The sequence below is a fragment of the Poecilia reticulata genome, chromosome 17 (assembly GCF_904066995.2).
Source record: "Poecilia reticulata chromosome 17, P_reticulata-male-v2, whole genome shotgun sequence".
In the NCBI taxonomy this organism is placed as follows: Eukaryota; Metazoa; Chordata; class Actinopteri; order Cyprinodontiformes; family Poeciliidae; genus Poecilia; species Poecilia reticulata.
The window spans coordinates 1,847,224-1,866,228 of NC_088846.1; the positions used below are offsets into that span (position 1 = coordinate 1,847,224).

General features: G+C 38.7%; 1 protein-coding gene across 1 annotated transcript in view; it reads right to left on the reverse strand.

The window, feature by feature from the left end:
- The window catches only part of tgs1 (trimethylguanosine synthase 1), a 110,038-nt gene that overhangs the window by 28,709 nt on the left and 62,324 nt on the right, over positions 1 to 19,005 (reverse strand). The window contains exons 8-9 of the mRNA XM_008433524.3: positions 16,222 to 16,366; positions 10,447 to 10,729 (exon numbers count right to left, since the gene is read on the reverse strand). Of these exons, the coding sequence (XP_008431746.1) occupies positions 10,447 to 10,729; positions 16,222 to 16,366 (428 nt within the window). The remainder of the gene's footprint in view (positions 1 to 10,446; positions 10,730 to 16,221; positions 16,367 to 19,005) is intronic.

A 19,005-nucleotide genomic window follows, 5' to 3' on the forward strand; every position in this document is an offset into this window, starting at 1 on the left:
AGTAGAGCCCTCTTGTCCTGCGGGGACACACCTGGCGGGATTCACCCTGGATTTATTGAGGATAACAGGATTTCTGCTGTTTGGAGCTTGTGGATTCCTGAATTATCGACAAATTTGTGATGGACTTGGCTGAACAAGCCATACACACATATTCATGACATTCTATAATTAAATTAATTTCTCTTAACCCTCTGATGCGTGAGTGACCGACTATACAGTCTTCCGTGAATGGGTCCTTTTTGACCCGGGTTACAATGAATGTTTTTTTATGCTATTTTTGTCATTTTGATTCAAAATAATGTTTTGTATACTTTCTATTGTGTTTTATTTCACACAAGAATTATTTCATGTTTGAAATATTTTCATTTTTCACTTTTTTAAACGTTTTTAGAACAATTTGTAGAACATTTCTGACAATTTGTAGAACATTTTTAAAACAAAATGACAGCAGCAATTTTACAACAGCAATGATCAAATGTCAATAATGGACAATGTAACATCCATTATGTGTGTGGGTGTGTGTGAGGGCATGGGGTGGGCTGCAAAAAAGAACGTTTCTTGAAACTAGCTAGCAGTAGCGAACATTACTGTCTCAATTCTATTATACTATGTGTATGATTTATTTATCTATCCATCCATCCATCTTCTGTTTATCCGGGGTTGGGTCGCAGGGTCAGGAGCATCAGAGTTCGCTCTCCCACTTGTTCAAGCTCCTCTGGGGGAACCCATGGTGTTCCCAGACCAGCTGAGAAACATCGTCAGCGTGTCCTGGGTCTTCCCTGGGGTCTCCTCCCGGTGGGACATGCTCAGAACACCTCACCAGAGAGGCGTCCAGGAGGCATCCTAATTAGATGCAGTCACCTCAACTGGCTCCTCTTGACATGAAGGAGCAGCAGCTCTACTCTGAGTCACTCCTGAATATCTGACCTTCTCATCCTATCTCTAAGGGAGAGCCCAGACACCCTAAAGGGAAAACTAATTGTGGCCGCTTGTATCCATGACCTTGTTCTTTTGGACATGAGCCAACACTCATGACCATAGACGAGGGTAGGAACTTAGATCAACCGGTAAATCAAGAGCTCCGCTTTTTGACTCAGCTCTCTCTTCACCACGACAAACCGGTACAGCGCCGCTTCACTGCAGATGCTGCACCAGTCCGCCTGTCGATCTCCTACTCTACTTTTCCCTCATTGGTGAAAAAGATCCTGAAATACTTGATCTCCTCCACTTGGGGCAGGACATCCTCCCCAACCCAGAGAAGGCACTCTATACTTTTCTGGCTCATTTATTTATGCATTTATTTCTATAGGTATGAATTTTTGTTTTATTTATTGAGATGATAAAAGAAAGAACCTTGAACACATTGATCAACAGGTTTTGCATGTCATTCAACACATTCTCTCTCTCTTGGTTTTCTCATCCATGGTGTCAGACACGCACGCGCTCACGCACGCACGCACGCACACAAATAATAAAGATGCACAATAAAGTATAGGTGGTAATGTTAGCTAGTTGGTTAGATAACCAGAGTTGGCTAACTTTGAAGAAGGCTAATATGCTGATTTGTGACAATGATGCTGTCACAATACTCATGATTGACACACACAAACACATTTGTGAGATAAAAAATAAAGATAATACTTATATGCAAGAGTTCTTGCTGTGTACAATAATATTATTCAAGGGCGACACTTAGGTCTCAGTGTGTTTGGTTCACAAAAAAATGTTTTTCTGATAGTCACAGTTGGTAAGAAACAAAGATTCCCATTAAATTCCATAGGAAATGAATGCGGGTCATTTTGGACCCACTCACGGAAGAATGGCATAGTAACAAAAAACATGCCATGTCTTAAAATGTATGAAAGGTAGATAAAAAATTTTAATTGCATGATATCAGTAACACGTTTCTTGAGGAATACCTGGAATATGAAGTGATGAAAACTTTTCATTACAAAGATATTGCAAAAAGATGACCTCACCGGGTCAAAAAGGACCCACTTATGCATCAGAGGGTTAAGCGTACTGCAAGAGCTATAAATTTCATTTACACCAGGTGAGTTTTTCTCCCCTTAGAATGTGGACCGGTACCGGTACTGGGTTGATTATGAGCCTTGAAATTATTTTAACAGACGTTTTTCCATCAACTTAGAAGCTGATGGAAAAATATTGTGTTTTAGCCACATAAATGATTGGCAGCAAACAACATATCACCAACTATAGCTTAGAGCAGCTCATTGATATATTAATGCAGCAGCCCATGTAACCAGATGGAAAACATTTTGTTAGATAATATAAAACATTGAGAAGTTTTAATTATTGTTATCAAATGTTATCAAACACGCTGTTTTGAAGCCAATTGTAGATGTTTTGATTTTTATGCTTGTTTCTATATTTATCATCAAAAATTATTTCCCAGAGAACAAAAAAAGTCATGGGAATAGAAATTATTTTCACAGGTGTCTATGAAAAATGCAATGAACATTCAAGTTAAAACTGGTAGGCCTAACAGCAGCCAATCAGAGTGGAAAAAATATTCTTATTTTGTGCCATTTTCTAGTTGTTACATATTCCACAAAATGACCAGATAAAAGATGAACAACATGCCAGTTTAAACTTTGAACTATTTGCAAAACGACTGAGCTCTGCAACATTAAAACATGGATAGAACTGTAACTACATTAATCATAACTCTTCTTCTCTTCAGTGTTTGTTAGTTTCTGGTGGTGCAGCTCTGTGCTGCCTTCAGGAGAATGGGACATCAGAGTATCATCCATAAAACTTCCCCCACTTGACATTTATTGTGCAAACCAGAGCTTTCAGTGGAAAAATAAAAGTTCCAGATCCTTTTAATGCCACACAAATATGAGACAGAAACATGGATTATATCTTTATATAGACCTGTCTATTGATTTATAGATTAATAGTTTTACTGGACAGAAATTACAAAGAACAAATGTGGTTCTTAATCAAATCCTAATGAGTCAAATGAAAGTGTCATGGAGTCATCAGCCTCATGACATTAACACTGACATGAAAAATAATATTGAAGAAATAAATATATCAAATCTAATTAAAAACATAAATAAGTGATCAGTTCTTTACTGTTATGGTCTGTAAGATATATTTATTCTCAGTACTAGATGTGATTTCAACAAACTCATGACATTTTAACAATATTATTTTACCTTTTATCTGGAAATAGTGTCTGTTTATACTTGCCATACATTCCTCTGTATTAATTATTGCTCAGAAGGTCTTGCCATATCTGTTTATTCCTCTGTATTTACTTTAGTTTCTTAGTTTATTCTTGCATTTTGTTCTTCATTCATTTCCATTTAGTTTCCTATGATTAGTATTATCCTCTCCTGGTTTATTGCTATGTTCACTTTAGTTTCTTTCCTGTTGCTAGATTTATTTTATCATTTATTGACCATAAGTAATATTCACTCCTCACCTGCTGCGCTGCCTAATCGTCATGTGTTTCACATCATGTGTTGATTTTTTCACTGTTCAGCGTCGGATTCTCTGTTTTTATGCCATAATTCACATCTAGTTCGTCGCTCCGTTTTATGTCCCGCTTCTCCTGTTTCAGAGTTTTGCGCAATGTGCGCGTCTTTTTTTTTTTAGACCCTAAAGTGCAGGGCGGTCGGGAAGCATATCGATGGGGAAAAGGCAGACTGACACAAACCTTTTAAAACAACGAAAACAATTTCTGCATTCTGATTATTGTAATTTAAAAGTGCTGTGTTGTTCTGTCACCCCGTTTCATACCGGACCAATTACAGCACCGTGTTAACGCTATAAAATGAACGCTCTCTATTGTGGTATCACCCATAGAGGGATTTCTTTATTTTATTTAAATGGGATACACAGTGAGGGTGTCGCGATTTTGGCTACCAGTACCAGGAGAACGGAGCTGCGTCAAGAAGCTAACAGAAGCTAACAAACACTGAATAGAAGAAGAGCTGCCATCGATACAGTTGCAGCCAAGCATGATTGCTCAAAGTCTAAACTGGCATTGTTGTGCATTTAAGGTGTAAAGTTTACCTTCGACCAAACGCCCCCCAAAGGCATCCCAGCGTCCCCCTTTTGTAAAAATGTCTGCCAGCGCCCCTTGCACGCCCCTGGGGGGGCGGTACCGCCCACGTTGAGAACCGCTAACCTAGCATAAATGTTTGGCTGTTGAACTGAACCCGTTTAAGATTGCTATACAGCTAATTTTCTATTAGCAGCTTCACAAATCTTTTTTATAAACATTACATTACAGAGACCTATTAAGACAAACCTTTATCTTGGCTTTTTTTCTATTCTTCCCCTTTTCTTTCTCCCTGAAGGATAAGTCCTTTTTTGAGACATTGTTTTGCTAACTTATCTTCTACTGGAGCTTTGGACGTTTGGATGCGCTCAGCACTTTGCACGGCAGCTCATACCGGCGAAGCTTGCGTGACCTACCGCGTGGCCCCCAAGTGCTCTTGGGGGCCATCAGGGGGCCCCCAAGAGCACTTTATTTTTTTCTTTTTGTCCATAAAATAATGATTTCTACATACATTGTCAAATATATTATTGTAAAAACACATAAGCATAAATGTTTTTGTTATGACATACTGTAGAAATCGTTACTGAAAAAAAAAAATCAGCTCTATTGAGGGGGCCCTTGGTGGCCCTAAGCGCTTGCTTAGTTTGCTTATGTCTTGTGCTGGTCCTAATGTGCCCTTTCCTCCTTTTTATTTGATTTTGTTAGAAAATGTGGAGTTCTCACTTTTAACCCAGAAAAGGAATTAGAACAAATTTGTAATCCACAGACTCTAGTTCAGTGGTGCCCAAGTCAGTCCTCGAGGGCTGGCATCCTGCGTGTTTTAGTTCTCTCCCTGGTTTAACACACCTGGATCAAATGATGGCTCATTAGAGGACCAAGAAGAATACTGCCATGACTGACATGCTGAAAAGATTGTTACTACCACCAGGGAGAGAAGTAAAACATGTAGGATGCCGGTGTTCTGTCTATTTGTCATACCTTGTCAATCCAGCATACCTTGTGGTAATGCACATGTGCACATCAATGTTACGTTTCTTATAAATCCGTCATACCTGTAGAAGTTTCATTTTGTGTGTTTTATTTTTCAGAAGTTTACGGTAAATAACAAAATTAAAATAAGAAAAACCTAGTTATTTCTACGCAGTGTCCAGAAAGAGGTGTTCTGCTTGTTGCCCTAGAGCTTCGGTCAGCATCCAGCGTTATTCATGCTTTTTTTTTAGGACATATTCCATGCAGTTTTTTAAAGAGGTATTAAAATATTAAAACGGTAGATTAGCTATAGGGTCAAAATATCCTGACCAAATGTGTAGTCAAACAGTATTTGTAGTAATAGTGACGCTAAACAGGACTAATGTCTTGTTTACAGTTTGGTAATGATATTGGAAACAGCAATGTGAATATGTTTGATTAACATAGCAGCTTAATTAAATAAAATTTACCATAAACGTCTGAGAAACATAACACACAGGTATGACGGATTTATAAGAAATCTGCTGAGTAAGCAGTATGTGACGTAACATCGATGTGCACATGCGCATTACCATAAGGTATGCTGGATTGACGGGTATGACAGATAGTCAGAACACTGGCCCTCGAGGACCGACTTTGGGCACCCCTGCACTAGTTCATTAGTCGCTCTCTAGCTTATTTTTTTAGAAACTTTAGAGTGCTCACTATTTAGATGCAGAGAGACTCCTATTATTGCAACCCAGAAAAGGAATTAGAACGAACTTAGAATCCACAAAGAAATCTCCCAGTACAGGAACATTTAGTTTTTATTATTACTTAGAAACTGTGGAGTACTTATTACTTTTACAAATTTAAAGCACACTTAGAAAGTCCAGAGAATACTTACTTACACTTATTTAGCAACCCAGAACAGGGATTAGAACTTGGAATCCAGAAAAACTACTTTAGCAACTACTATTCTTCCAAACCAAAAAAGAAATTAGACCAGAGGATACTTAAACTTATCCACGAACCCTGAATATTGGTATCTAGTTTTTGAACTTTGGATAAACATTAGATTATTTTCCTTCTTTAGCTCTTTCGTTTGGTTTGTTATTTGGTTTGTATTTCCTTTTAATTCCCGTAAAGCACTTTGTTTTGCCTTGTTGCTGAAAATGTGCTATATAAATAAAATTACCTTTACCTTACCGTTATCTTCTCTGTTTCAAAACAGATCAAAATGGATCACAGCTAGTATGCTAATGTCTTCAATGGGCTGGCACAGACGAGGTATCTCAAAAAAATATGCATATATTTAGGATATGATCCATATTAATATGGATTGAAAGCGTCTCTGTTGCTCTGAGCGTTTCACTGGCAGAGCAAATTTATTCCTATAAGATAAGTTTATAGTTTATGCATTTAAAGCTGGGAGAGTGGACCAATCACACAGATGGTGCCTCTGCGCCTAGCCTCGTGCTGCCGCTGCTTGAGCTCTTAGTTTACTTCAGTGCAGAACGCGCGCACCTTCTTTCACTCAAAGTGAACACAGGCTAACCTGTATGGATATTTACATCAACGCCCTGTGAGGAATTATGTTTCTTTGGAGAAATCAAGGAAGGGTTTAAAATGAACTGCTTTACTCTGGTTGCACAGCTCCATATAAACTGCAGGAATAACGTGTAAAAGTGGTTCAGAGAAGCGCGTTGAGGGAGCGGTGAGAATGATTTATCTTTGTGAACAAAGAATTAGATGGGGTGTTTACATCTGAACACGCTGCCCAGCATGTGGCTCTATTTTCCCTGTAAAGTTTATGTATGTCATCCCGGTTGGCAGTAAACAGACCAGCGCTTACCACTCATCATGCAGGTTCAGCCCTGCATGAGGAACCAGCTTCACGCTGGTTTTATATTATTTTATGATTTTTTTTAAATATAGTTTTTCTGGTTACATGAAGCACCAAACCGTATCAAATGCTTTGGCCACTTAGTCAGTCAGACTTGTCCCACAAACTTGAGCAAAAAAAAAAAGTTTCTGTGACGAAATGGAAGAGCTACTAAAGTCACATTAGAGTAGCGGTTCTCAACGTGGGCGGTAACAGTGAAAAAATCAACACAATGTGAAACACATGACGATTAGGCGGCGCAGCAGGTGATGAGTGAATATTACTGATGGTCAATAAACAATCAAATAAATCTAGCAACAGGAAAGAAACTAAAGTGGACATAGCAGTAAACCAAGAGAGGACAATAATAATCAAAGGAAACTAAATGGAAATGAATGAAGAACAAAATGCAAGAATAAACTAAGAAACTAAAGTAAATACAGAGGAATAAACTGGTATGGAAGACCTTTCGAGCAATAATTAATACAGAGGAATGTATGGGAAGAATATACAGACACTATTTCCAGATAAAAGGTAAAATAATATTGTTAAAATGTCATGGGTTTGTTGAAATCACATCTAGTACTGAGAATAAATATATCTTACAGACCATAACAGTAAAGAACTGATCACTTATTTATGTTTTTAATTAGATTTGATATATTTATTTCTTCAATATTATTTTTCATGTCAGTGTTAATATCATGAGGCTGATGACTCCATAACATTTTCAATTTGACTCATTAGGATTTGATTAAGAACCACATTTGTTCTTTGTAATTTCTGTCCAGTAAAACTATTAATCTATAAATCAATAGACAGGTCTATATAAAGATATAATCCATGTTTCTGTCTCATATTTGTATGGCATTAAAAGGATCTGGAACTTTTGTTTTTCCACTGAAAGCTCTGGTTTGCACAATAAATGTCATGTGGGTGAAGTTTTATGGATGATAAAAGTGAGGGACCTGGATAAGGCCTAGGGGTGTGCTGGCCCAAAAAAGGTTGAGAAACACTGCATTAGAGCATTAAATAAAATTTTCCATTTGTTGCGCATCTCAGTGCCCAGTGCAGCGGATTTAACTCATCGTGCAGGGCCGGTCAAAGGCTGTATGAGGCCTTGAGCAGAATTTGACTTAGGATCCCCTCTTGCTGCTAAAAACTTCTGCACCTCTAACAGCTTGTCAACTGCAATAAGTTATAATTGCAGTTTACTAATTTGTATTTGTCAACAAACAGAACTTGCACTCAAACATTAAACTCATAGCATCAGACTGCGGCTATGCAATAAAATAATCTAATTATGAAGATTGTTTTTTGAACTTTTACAAAGTAAACTTGCCAGCTCCTTAAAGTCTTACATTTAAATGTTAAACAATTGAAAATATTTTAATTTATGTATACTGAAACCACTAAATCAAATTTAGCAACATTGATAATCTCAATAAATAAATGTTACATTTATTTATCTGTGGTCTTTGTTAAAATATTAACATTTATTGGGCCCCTGAAAACCTGGGGGTGGGCTTAATTTGGATTAAACAGAAGTGCAAATAATTTATAATTTTAATTGTATTGTTTGATTTTTTGTTTTTAAGACTAGTTGTAGGTTTAAATAACGTTTCTCTGGTGATGTTTTCCCGTAACATATAATTTCATTTTCTGTCTACTTAACATTTTTTAATACAAAAACATGGTGTACCACCGGTGGAACACCTCGGTGCCCCAACCACCAGGCTTTGCAAGTTTTCTGGGGGAAACCCTGCAAAGGTGTTGCATCCCGGAGTTTCCAGCTAAAAGAAGCGATGGGTTGCGAGGTCCTATCCACCCACTGTCCACATACTGCCTCAACAGCATAATCAGAGATATCAGTCGTCAGAGCCACAGGAGCCGCTGGACATGGATGGACTAAAAGCACAGCATTCATCGAATGCGGGTACGCTCTTGGGGGTTCACGCCATCTCTTGGTCCCCATTTTTGCCTCTACAGTCCTGCTTACGATTATTGGCACCCATGAAGTTTAAGTACATATTATGGAATATTTACTGAAAGAATTTCATCAAGTTAAGCAACATTTCACTGCAGTCAGCTTTTGTTTGATACAAAACAGCAAATGATAAAGAACATTTAAAAAGATAAACATTATGAGGAAAACGTGGAAAAATGTACTGTTTCCCATGTCAAAAGTATTGGCACCTTTTGCGCTAGAAATCGGCATGGAAACCCTATTCGGTTCACCTACTGCAAATCACAAACAAGGATTTGCAACAGGATTACCTGTGATGAAATGCCTCTGCCCATGTGACATAATCTCCCTTGATCTGGGACCCCATGGTAAAGACCCCATTTTTGCCTTTTTTACCAAAAAGGTAAAGATCTTTCTTTACCTTTTTGGTAAAAACGTAACTTGTTGTGTTTGGAGGAAGAGAAATGCTCAGTCACTTCCCAAGAACACCATACCCACTGTGAAGCATGGGGGTGGAAACATCATGCTTTGGGGCTGTTTTTCTGCAAAGGGGACAGGATAATATATGTGTTCTGGGAAGAAGAAACAGGGCCATGTATTGCAAGAGCTTAAGCCAGAACCTCCTTCCATCAGTGAGAGCAATAAAGATGGATCGTGACTGCGTTTTCCGGCAGCCACGTAAAACGCAGCCTGAGTGGTGTGATCCCAAACACACCACTGGGACAACAAATGAGTGGTGCCATAAAAAGCATTTCAAGGTCCTGGATTGGCCTAGTCAGTCTCAAGAGCTCAACCCCATAGAAAATTTGTGGAGGAGGTCAAAAGTCTGTGTTACCTAGCAACAGCCCCAAAACATCACTGTTCTAGAGGAGATCTACATGGAGGTAAGGGCCAAAATGCCAGCTATTTTGGGAAATTGTGAACCGGGTAAAGACTCAGTCATTGTTTGCAATGACAGAGGTCATGTCATTATCTCAATGACATGAGGTAACAAAAATCATGTTAAAAAGTATTGAGTTGACCTTTTGTTATTGACCACTTACCATAATTTACAAATAAATTCTTTAAAAAAATTCTGCAATGTGGTTTCCTGGATTATTTCTTTTTCTAAATTTGCTGTCATAGCATAAGTGCACCTATGATGAAAATTACTGACCTCTTTCATCTTGCACAATCAGAGGCTGACTACTTTTTTGCCCACTGTATATTTTAGTCAGATATTTCCCAGTGCAGTATGACAGAAGCAAGGTTGTCATATTATATTAACTGAATTTGACAATGAAAAAAAAAAATCTGTTTTCAGATACTGTCTGCCCAACTCTTGATGTTTCAATTTCTTATTCACAATTGGGCTTGTTTTGGGCTTGCTTACCTTGACCTTAAATTTCACTGGCAGTTATCAGATTGGTTCTTTTAAAATCTTAGGCAGTTCATTTGTGGTTTTTTCTTAAAACTTAGTAATAATGTAGACTCTGATATCGTTAAGTCACACCTTCACTCACTATTCACACATACCCAAATGCTTACTTGCCTAGTAATTGTGAACAACATGTTACAGTACTTTGAGAATAGAAACCCAAACATATTCGATAAATGAAAGAAAATTGATACCTTCAAGTGTGTGTGATGGAACAAGGTCCAGCTTCTCTTGAAATGTTAGTGATCTCCCAGGATTCTCCACATCCCTTGGCTCTTCCACAGATCTTTCAGTGAAGTTGGAGGAAGAGGAACATTCATTGTCCTCCATCATTTTTGTTTCTGAAGTGGATTCATAATTGCATCTTTCATCTTCTACAGGCTCATCATTTTTCTTCTTAATTCCCTTATTTCTCTTTTCCTCTTTTACATCCGTCATCTGAGCTTCCCTTGGCAAGTTTTGAAGAAAATTTTGAACCTACAAAACAGTATCCATGTATTTAGAGTTCCATGTAACAAGACTACAAATAACTCTGCTCATTTTTATTTTCTAGGACTTAAATGTATGCTAGAATGTCCTCCCAAGTTATGCATCTCTCATATCTTTCCATTAACCTTCTGAAGAAAGCCATCTGAATATCAGGACGAGAACATACTAACAGTGTATCCAACATGCTAACTGCAGTGTCACCCGCCGCCATCATCGCCTATTAGCACTGTGCTTGTACAAACTTAATTAAAAAAAAACAAAACATCAAAAGTGGAAAATATTAAGTTAACGCCACCCTTGCCTTGGAGATATTTCAAGGTAAGCAAACAGCATGCTCTGCGTACTTCACTACACTTTCAAGAGGGGACAAAAACTTGACATATTTTAATTAAGATTTTACTGCTTTCATTTATAGACTACCATTGGACTTCTCCAGTTTTTAGCTTTTGTCACCAGGGATGATTGATTGGAGAGCAATAGGGTGGAGCAGTGTGTGCATTGTGCTGGTCACAGTTTAATGAATATCTACACTTTATTTCCTTCCTCAACAAGACACACTTCTCTATATAGACTATAATATGTAGATTAACAACTTGAATTCAAAGAGAATGCTCAATCTGTACATACATAGACATGCATATGCAAATTTGTACACTAAAAAAAATAAATAAATAAAGGGATACCTATATAAGACAATGCAACTCCCAATCGGTTACACCTTTGTGGAGTCAATGTCATCAGTTTGGTAGTAATTATTGTGAATCAATTTCACCTGATGCTGTACAAACACACAATAGGTGGAAAATAGAGGCAGTTAGCAAGACAACCACTGTAAAACAGTGCTTCTGCAGGTGGTGATCACAGATAATTCCTCTGTTCTCCTACTTTCTGGTTAAACTTTGTGACTTTTTCATTTTGTCAGTAGTCTCACACCTCATGAGGTGTTTTTTTACAGCTCACTGAAGTTGCTCAAGTAGTGTAGCCAATCCATCAAAGGAGATTTGCTGCGTCTCTCAGTAGTGTCCAGAGAATGGATTAGGTACCAGGAGACAGGCCAGTACACCAGGAGACACAGAAGGGTCCTGCTCTTGGGCTACCACCCAGCAGCAGGACCAGTACCTTGTCCTTATTGCAAGGAGAAACAGGAGGTCTACTGCCAGGGTCCTACAAAATGACTGCCAGCAGGCCACTAATATGCATGCGTCTACTCAGATTGTCAGAAACAGACTCCATGAGGGCCGTATGGGGGCCGGGCATCCACATATAGGGCCTGTTATTACAGCCCAACACCGGGCAGGATGATTGGGGTTTGCTAGGGAACACTAAAATTGGGAGATTCATCATTAGCACCCTCTGACATGTCACAATAAACGATGAATCAATTAATCAGACGATAAATTAAACCTATCGACCTCATTTTAATTATCGTCTTTATCGTCTCTTCCGGCCTTTCTTCTTTCTGTTGATGACACTGAATGAAAAAAGGCTCAGCTCCGGTGCTCTCCACTGACCCTCCCTTCCTCATTTCCTTAGTCTAATGTCCAGCGCACATTACACGAGTTGTCAGCCAATTTACAAACCCTGAGAGACACACCATTGCAGACAGAAATCCTAGGTATAACAGTTCGATCGTGCCATGTGGTGTCGGGCCACATGGGCACAAAATAATGGCTACAAGTCCAGTTAACTAATTTTAAAATCAGGCATTAATCAATGCTTTACTAGAATCTACCTGTGATGCATGTGACTAGAGTCAGCGTAAAGTCCTGACTGAATGAACATCATTATAACCTATTTATGTCACTTTAACGAAGAACAGCTGAAAACTTACCGGGGGTATTAATTGCGGTAACAATTTGGCTCCAACTCCTCCCCTTGTCATTTCTATATTCTTTGCACGAAATGTTGAATAAACATTAATGTTGTTTCCACATATCATCTCCGATGTCTTCTGGACTTCATGTTGTGCGTGTCAGCTGTTTGGGATTCCCCTCTGTAATTTCCCCTCAGAAAGCACGGAGGAGAATCCGCGCTTTCTGATTGGCTTCCTGTCACATTCAACGGGCTGCGTTAAGCTCCCAGACGGGGAAAACCCCTGATTTAGATCGAAGCGGCCACGACGATCTACCTTAACACACCACACACTGCAGGATGATCGGTTAGATCAATGGTCCCCAAACTTTTTCCTGTGAGGGTCACATAACGTTTCCCTTCTCTGGTGGGGGGCCGGAGTCAGAAAACGTTTTACACGTTTATCACCTGCGCTGCCGGAAATTGCCAGAATCGTTTCTCGATTGATTTTTACCCAGAAAGCACATGGGCAAAAACCGTTAGTGAAACAGTCACTGGGACTGACTAGTATATATTTCATTGAGGGAAACCTGGAATGCAGCGTTCATAACACGAGTGTTCATCTGCTCTGCCGCTAGCAAACAACCGTACTGATTAAATAACATAAAAGTCAAGCAGTTCCCTAAAAGTCCAACAGATGGCAGCAATGCGCCATGCAAAACAAAACACCCACAGTTTACGGGACACACCTCCTGCTAAAGAGCCCCCTGGTGGTTGAAGAAAAATCCACACATAAACCCAGAAAATACAATATATTTTTCTATTTAAATCTAGTGATTACTGATGGCAATATATTATACAGACTTCATAATCTGCACTCTTTTGGTTGAATGCAGTATTTATTTCCACTTTGGCTTTATGTTGTTTAGTTTTTATTCAAGTACGTTTTTTGTTAATGGAGACTGAGAATCCATTTTATTTTTGTTTTTGGTTGTTTTGTTTATTTAGTTTATCAGTTCCAGTGTAACGTGTTCTTTTGAAAATAAGGTGCATCTATCCGGAAATCGCATGTATTATTAGTCATTTCCATTAAGGTCTTGAAACAATATTATCGTTTATCGCAATAATTTTTTAGACAATTAATCATCCAGCAAAATTTGATTTGTTATTGTGACAGGCCTAACCTTCACAGATGTATGCTGAGTGTGAATCTGCTTTCAACGGTTTGTGGATGGCCACACAGTCCTCCATGTGTTAGCCACAGGTGCCATGACTGCCATAAGGTAGTGGGATGAGGTCCTCAGACCCATTGAAGACCTTGTGCAGTTGGCCCTGGGTTCCTTCGTACATAATTGGGCTTCCAGCTCATGAAACCCACAAAAACAGGAATATAAAAAAATCTGAATACTGTGAAGAAATCAGTCCAAACTACTACTTAGTTTTTGCAGAAAAAAAGAAATTAAAATCAAAATATTGTACTTTAAAAATTATATGTTAATCTTCAATACTTTGCCTTAATCACTGCCTTGATGCAACGTGGCATTGAGGCAATCATCTTGTGGCATTGCCTGGGAGTTATGGAAGCCCAGATTTACTTGATGCTTGCCGTTAGTTCTTCTTTGTTGTTGGGTGGTTTAAGTCCAGCGAGCTGGCTGGCCAATCAAGCCCTGTGATGGCACAGGCATCAAACCAGGCTTTGGTGCTTTGGCGGCATGGGCAGGGGCCAGGTCCTGCTGCATCTCCATACAGATCCTCAGCAGAGGGATCAAAATACTCTAAAGCATTCTGTTAGACTGTTGACTTTGGATTTAAGAAAGCAGAGTTTACTAACACCTGCAGTAAAATTTCGCCCCAAATCATGACTGCGGGTATTTCACACTGGACCTCAAGCAGTTAGGGTTTTGTTCCTCACTTGTCCTCCTCCAAAACCTTGGACCTTGATTACCAAATGAAAGGCATACTTTTCTTTCATTGGAAAAGAGTACCTTGGACCACTGGCCAATGGACCTTACCAAGCTCCGCCCAGAAACGCCCTCTAAAGTCCCACGTGGCTGCATGTCTCACAAACAAAGCCTCGCAGTGCTTAGTTTCTATGTAAACATGGCGTCATTCATTTCGACTGACTCTCTGCAGAGTATTTCTGAGTTGATTAGTTTAGCATTTCTGCCGGATTTTCACAATATATCAGCCACGACAATGGACAGGGGAACCAACAAGTTCATGTCATCTTTTTTGGACGACATCAAGGTGTTTGAGCCACGCGATGCCTCCAACATTTTGCACGTCACAGCTAAATGCTACCGGTTGATGAGGAAAACAGCAGATCCTCATACCCTCAGCATAAATATAGCTGTGGACAAGATCACTGATGCCTGTTGTTCTTGCAAGGCTGGGTAAGTCGGGCATTCGTGGTTTTGAGGGTTACTTTTGAAACCAGTGATTTCTGTTATTGGCAAATGTTTGAGTATGCCTAGGCTGTACTCGGTGCTAGCGTGGCTAACACGATTACAGTTTAGTAAAAAGCCTTTTCAGGTAAAATAAAATCTTTAATGTCAGATACGGTACACATTGCGTATTGATCTGTTCAGCTAACGTAAGACTATAACAGACAGGCTTCAAGGTGTAGAAGTTGTATCAGTACTGATATTATGCTGTACTTGGCTAAGAGGTTTTCATAATGGATGTGTTTATTATTTACTTTCTTTTTTCATTCACTAAACACAAAGAAAGCAAAGCAATAATACTTACAGCAGCACACAGTCCTTTGTTCTTATTGATCCTACGACGGTTAAGCTGCAAATGCGGTCGTGCACAAGCTTTGATCCAAGCAATGCATTCCATTTCAGATTTTGGAAATCTGTGAATTTTAGTTTCACAAATATGATCAGGATACCTGACGTCGCCTGTGCAGATACCCCACTGACGGTGGAGAACCATTCTTTTTCGTGTCCTGACGCAAAAACTTTTTGCCGGTCTGCTAGTCCACAATGTACATTAGCATGTGTTTACTACTGTAGCTTGTGTTTGTGAGACGGTCACGCACATGGTAGCTGCGCAGTGACATATAATGGGTATTGGCCAATGAAACGCGGCCCCTGTGGTAAGGTCCATGGTCCAGCCTTTCTTCTCCTTGACCCAGCTGTGACGCTTCATACGTTAGCTCAGGTTCAGAAGTGGGTTCACCCAAGGAACCTGACTGTTGTAGCCCATGCTGTTAGTTGCTGAATGTGGTGTTTTTTCAAGCTGTGATTTCCTCCTCATTCCAATCTTTCTGGATCACTGCCAGATTCTTGAATCTTCTCTGTTTGATAATACGTTGACGCTCCCAGTCACTTCTTTTGCTGGTGCATCTTCTCCTGTCATATTTTGACCTTCCACTAGACTTTGACTTAATAATGAAAGTCTTGGCCCTGACTCAGTTTCGATACACTGTGGTCTTGACTACAACAAGCAAGCAAGCACGCGCACACACACACTCCAAGTTATCTAAAACTAAGTCAGGGTTCGAGGAGTTCAAAAAGAAGTTTGGAAGTCTGTCTCTGTCAATCTGATTGCTGTATGACTTCACAAAGCAAGCCACACTACGTGTAGTCCTGATTAAGCTTTCCCACTGTCAGCTAAGACCTACCCTGACTAATAATACACAGACAAGCTGAATAAAAAATGTCAAAACAGTTTAAACAGATTACCTTGTAGAGGGCAGGGTTAATTTGATTTGAGTCATCTCCATCCGTCTCAGAGAATTTGGTGTGTTTGTTGATGCTTCTGACTACCTTGTTAGTCTTTTTAGGCCTCGGACCATTGAAATGTTTATAGTTTATGACAATTCCCGACCTGAGGAAATAATAAGCAAAAGACATTGTAACTTTTACACTTTCAAAAAAGACAACTGACCATTTGGCCCATATGCTGAAATTTGAAAGAAATATCTTGACATATTTTTTCATATAAAAACATTTTGTGTTTTTTACTTCCTTAAGATAAGTAATATCACACAAATTGACAGGGGATTTTTATTGCTAAATCCTGAAGATTAACTTCAGTACATGGCAGGCAATTATTGTTCAACACCCAATAAGGCGTCTCTCTATTTATTTGTTTATTAATGTTTGTTCTGTCAACCGTTCATGTGGCCTGAATTGCTGTGCGCACCCCCAACCTATATACATCAAAACGTGCAGCTCGATGTCGAGAAGGGAACTACGGTATTACTTCTGTTAGTTTCAACCTACGATGGCCACGTGCTACGCAAAAAACGTCACCCAAAAACCACATTTGTGCGACTCGAACTGTTGAATGCACCCCCACAACACATATATATATATATATCACCCCCACACAAGGGCACCAAAATTAAGACAATTCCAAGGGCCCTTGACCAACAGGAGGCCCTCCCACAAAAAATTGTTTTAATTTTCTTATAGAAATAGAAAAAAATTGGGGACCCTGTCAGTTACAAAATTAATCAAATAGTGTTTCTAAAATAGTTTTATCAGTAACATTTAAATGTTACCCCCTCCCAAACCAAAAATCACATCTATATTTTCACTGAAGCCCTGTATCTGCCTGAAAGAGTTTGTTCCTGCTTAGCGCACTTGACGGTGTTCAGCAGCAGTCAGTAGAAGACAAGAGCGACTGTGGTAGTTACTGTGCTGCCTAGAAAACTAATAAAATCAGGTTTTCAAAGAGAGAGAGAGTGTCAATTTATAATTTTTATTTTTCTCCAAGAGAGGTGAGAAGACTGAGATTATCAACCATTTACATATTTAGCTTAGCTACAGACTACTGTTTGCCTCCATTTCACTAGCATTTAATGAATGAAGGAAATAATTTAATATCATATTCATATATTTAACATGTCCCTATACCTCTTACCACACTTAACAGATGAGTCAGTCAGCAGCAGCTCTAACCCCGTTACCAGCATAATTCCTCTCCCCTGTCCCAGTGAAAGGAGAGTAAAACTGTGTTCAGTGACAATCTAGTTAGCGTCATTCCAGGGAATTTTCCTGTCTCTCTACTCTCTTTACAATTACACAACAAAAACTATGTATTAATTACTCAGAAAGTCAATCTTTATAAAATCTTCCATTAGCCCTTCTAGAAGTAAGTGAATGAGGTTGATTGACAGCACTAAGACTGTTTCATGTAAAATTCACAAGCAGTGAATATTGTGCTAGTATCAGAATTTAACCAAAGAAAGCAAGGCAGTTGCAAGCCTTTCAAATTGTGGCGCTTTTGATGGGTCAGATAGACTTAAGAAACTGTAACAGCAGCTGTGAAATGGAGGGGGAAGGAATTTAATTTTTTGTCATGGGGCCCAAGATTCATGGCAGCGTCCCCGCCCCCACATGCTACTGACATCATTTAAGCTTTGGCTAATTTTAGCTTATACACAAATGTTTGCATCCCGAATGGCGTTAGTCCATATTACTCAACATTTTAATGACACTTCATACTTCTTTACTACTTTTTACTTCACCTTAGCATTGTCGCTAATTTTCAGCATCAAACCAGAATGCTGGGATCCAATCAATAGGCACGCCGTATTATATACATATATGTGTTTTTTCTTTTTTTTAAAAAGTTATTTAAAAAGTATACTCCTGGTGACATTATCAAATCATTCACCTACTTATATTTCTCTAATTATATTAATCCCTGGATGTCCAATTCAGCCGTGGAGAAACAGTGTATTTTTTAACCAAGACTGAAAATTTGAAAAATTTATTAAAAGGCATTAAGATTATTTTTTTAAGCAGAATAAAATTCCTGAAGTATCTCCCCAGTTATTGTGAGATACCAGGAAAGCATACACTCGAGGACTGAAAATAAATGTATTTTATTTTGACTGAAGATGAAAAACTAAAAGCTGGACTATGGACATTTTTTGTAAGCGTATTTGTGAACATGCCTCTTTATTATTAAACTGAATATAATTTCTGAATTTTGTATAACTTTTCTTCAGGTTAACTTAGAAAGGAAGCCATTATTGTTACAACTTCATTTTCTAAGCTACAGAAAACTAATTGTTAGGAATGCTCAAATATGAAAAATTGGAGTGATGTTGATATCCGATAGTAACACTGTTGATTTACTAGTGCTTTATTTTATCACATTTTTTTATCCGATTACACGGTTAATCTTAAGAATAAGCGTTAGAATCCTCAATTTACAACAGCCCTACTGTCCACACTCTTGTTGAGGGGTGAAGCATAGGTGTTGTTGATAATTGATTGATGGTTCTTCTTTTGTGTAGCCGAGTCGGGTCCTGCATTTGAAGATAGGAGGTAATGGTAACTAAATAAGTCATTAATTATACACTCCTGTTTTTTGTCTCTTAATCCCTTGGATATTTATTGTTACACCCCCACCCGTGAAACAATAAATGTTACACACAGGTGGGGTAACCCTACATTTACCTGTTAATAGGTTGGAAGAGAAACCTGTTACTTTGTTGCAGTATTTTATTT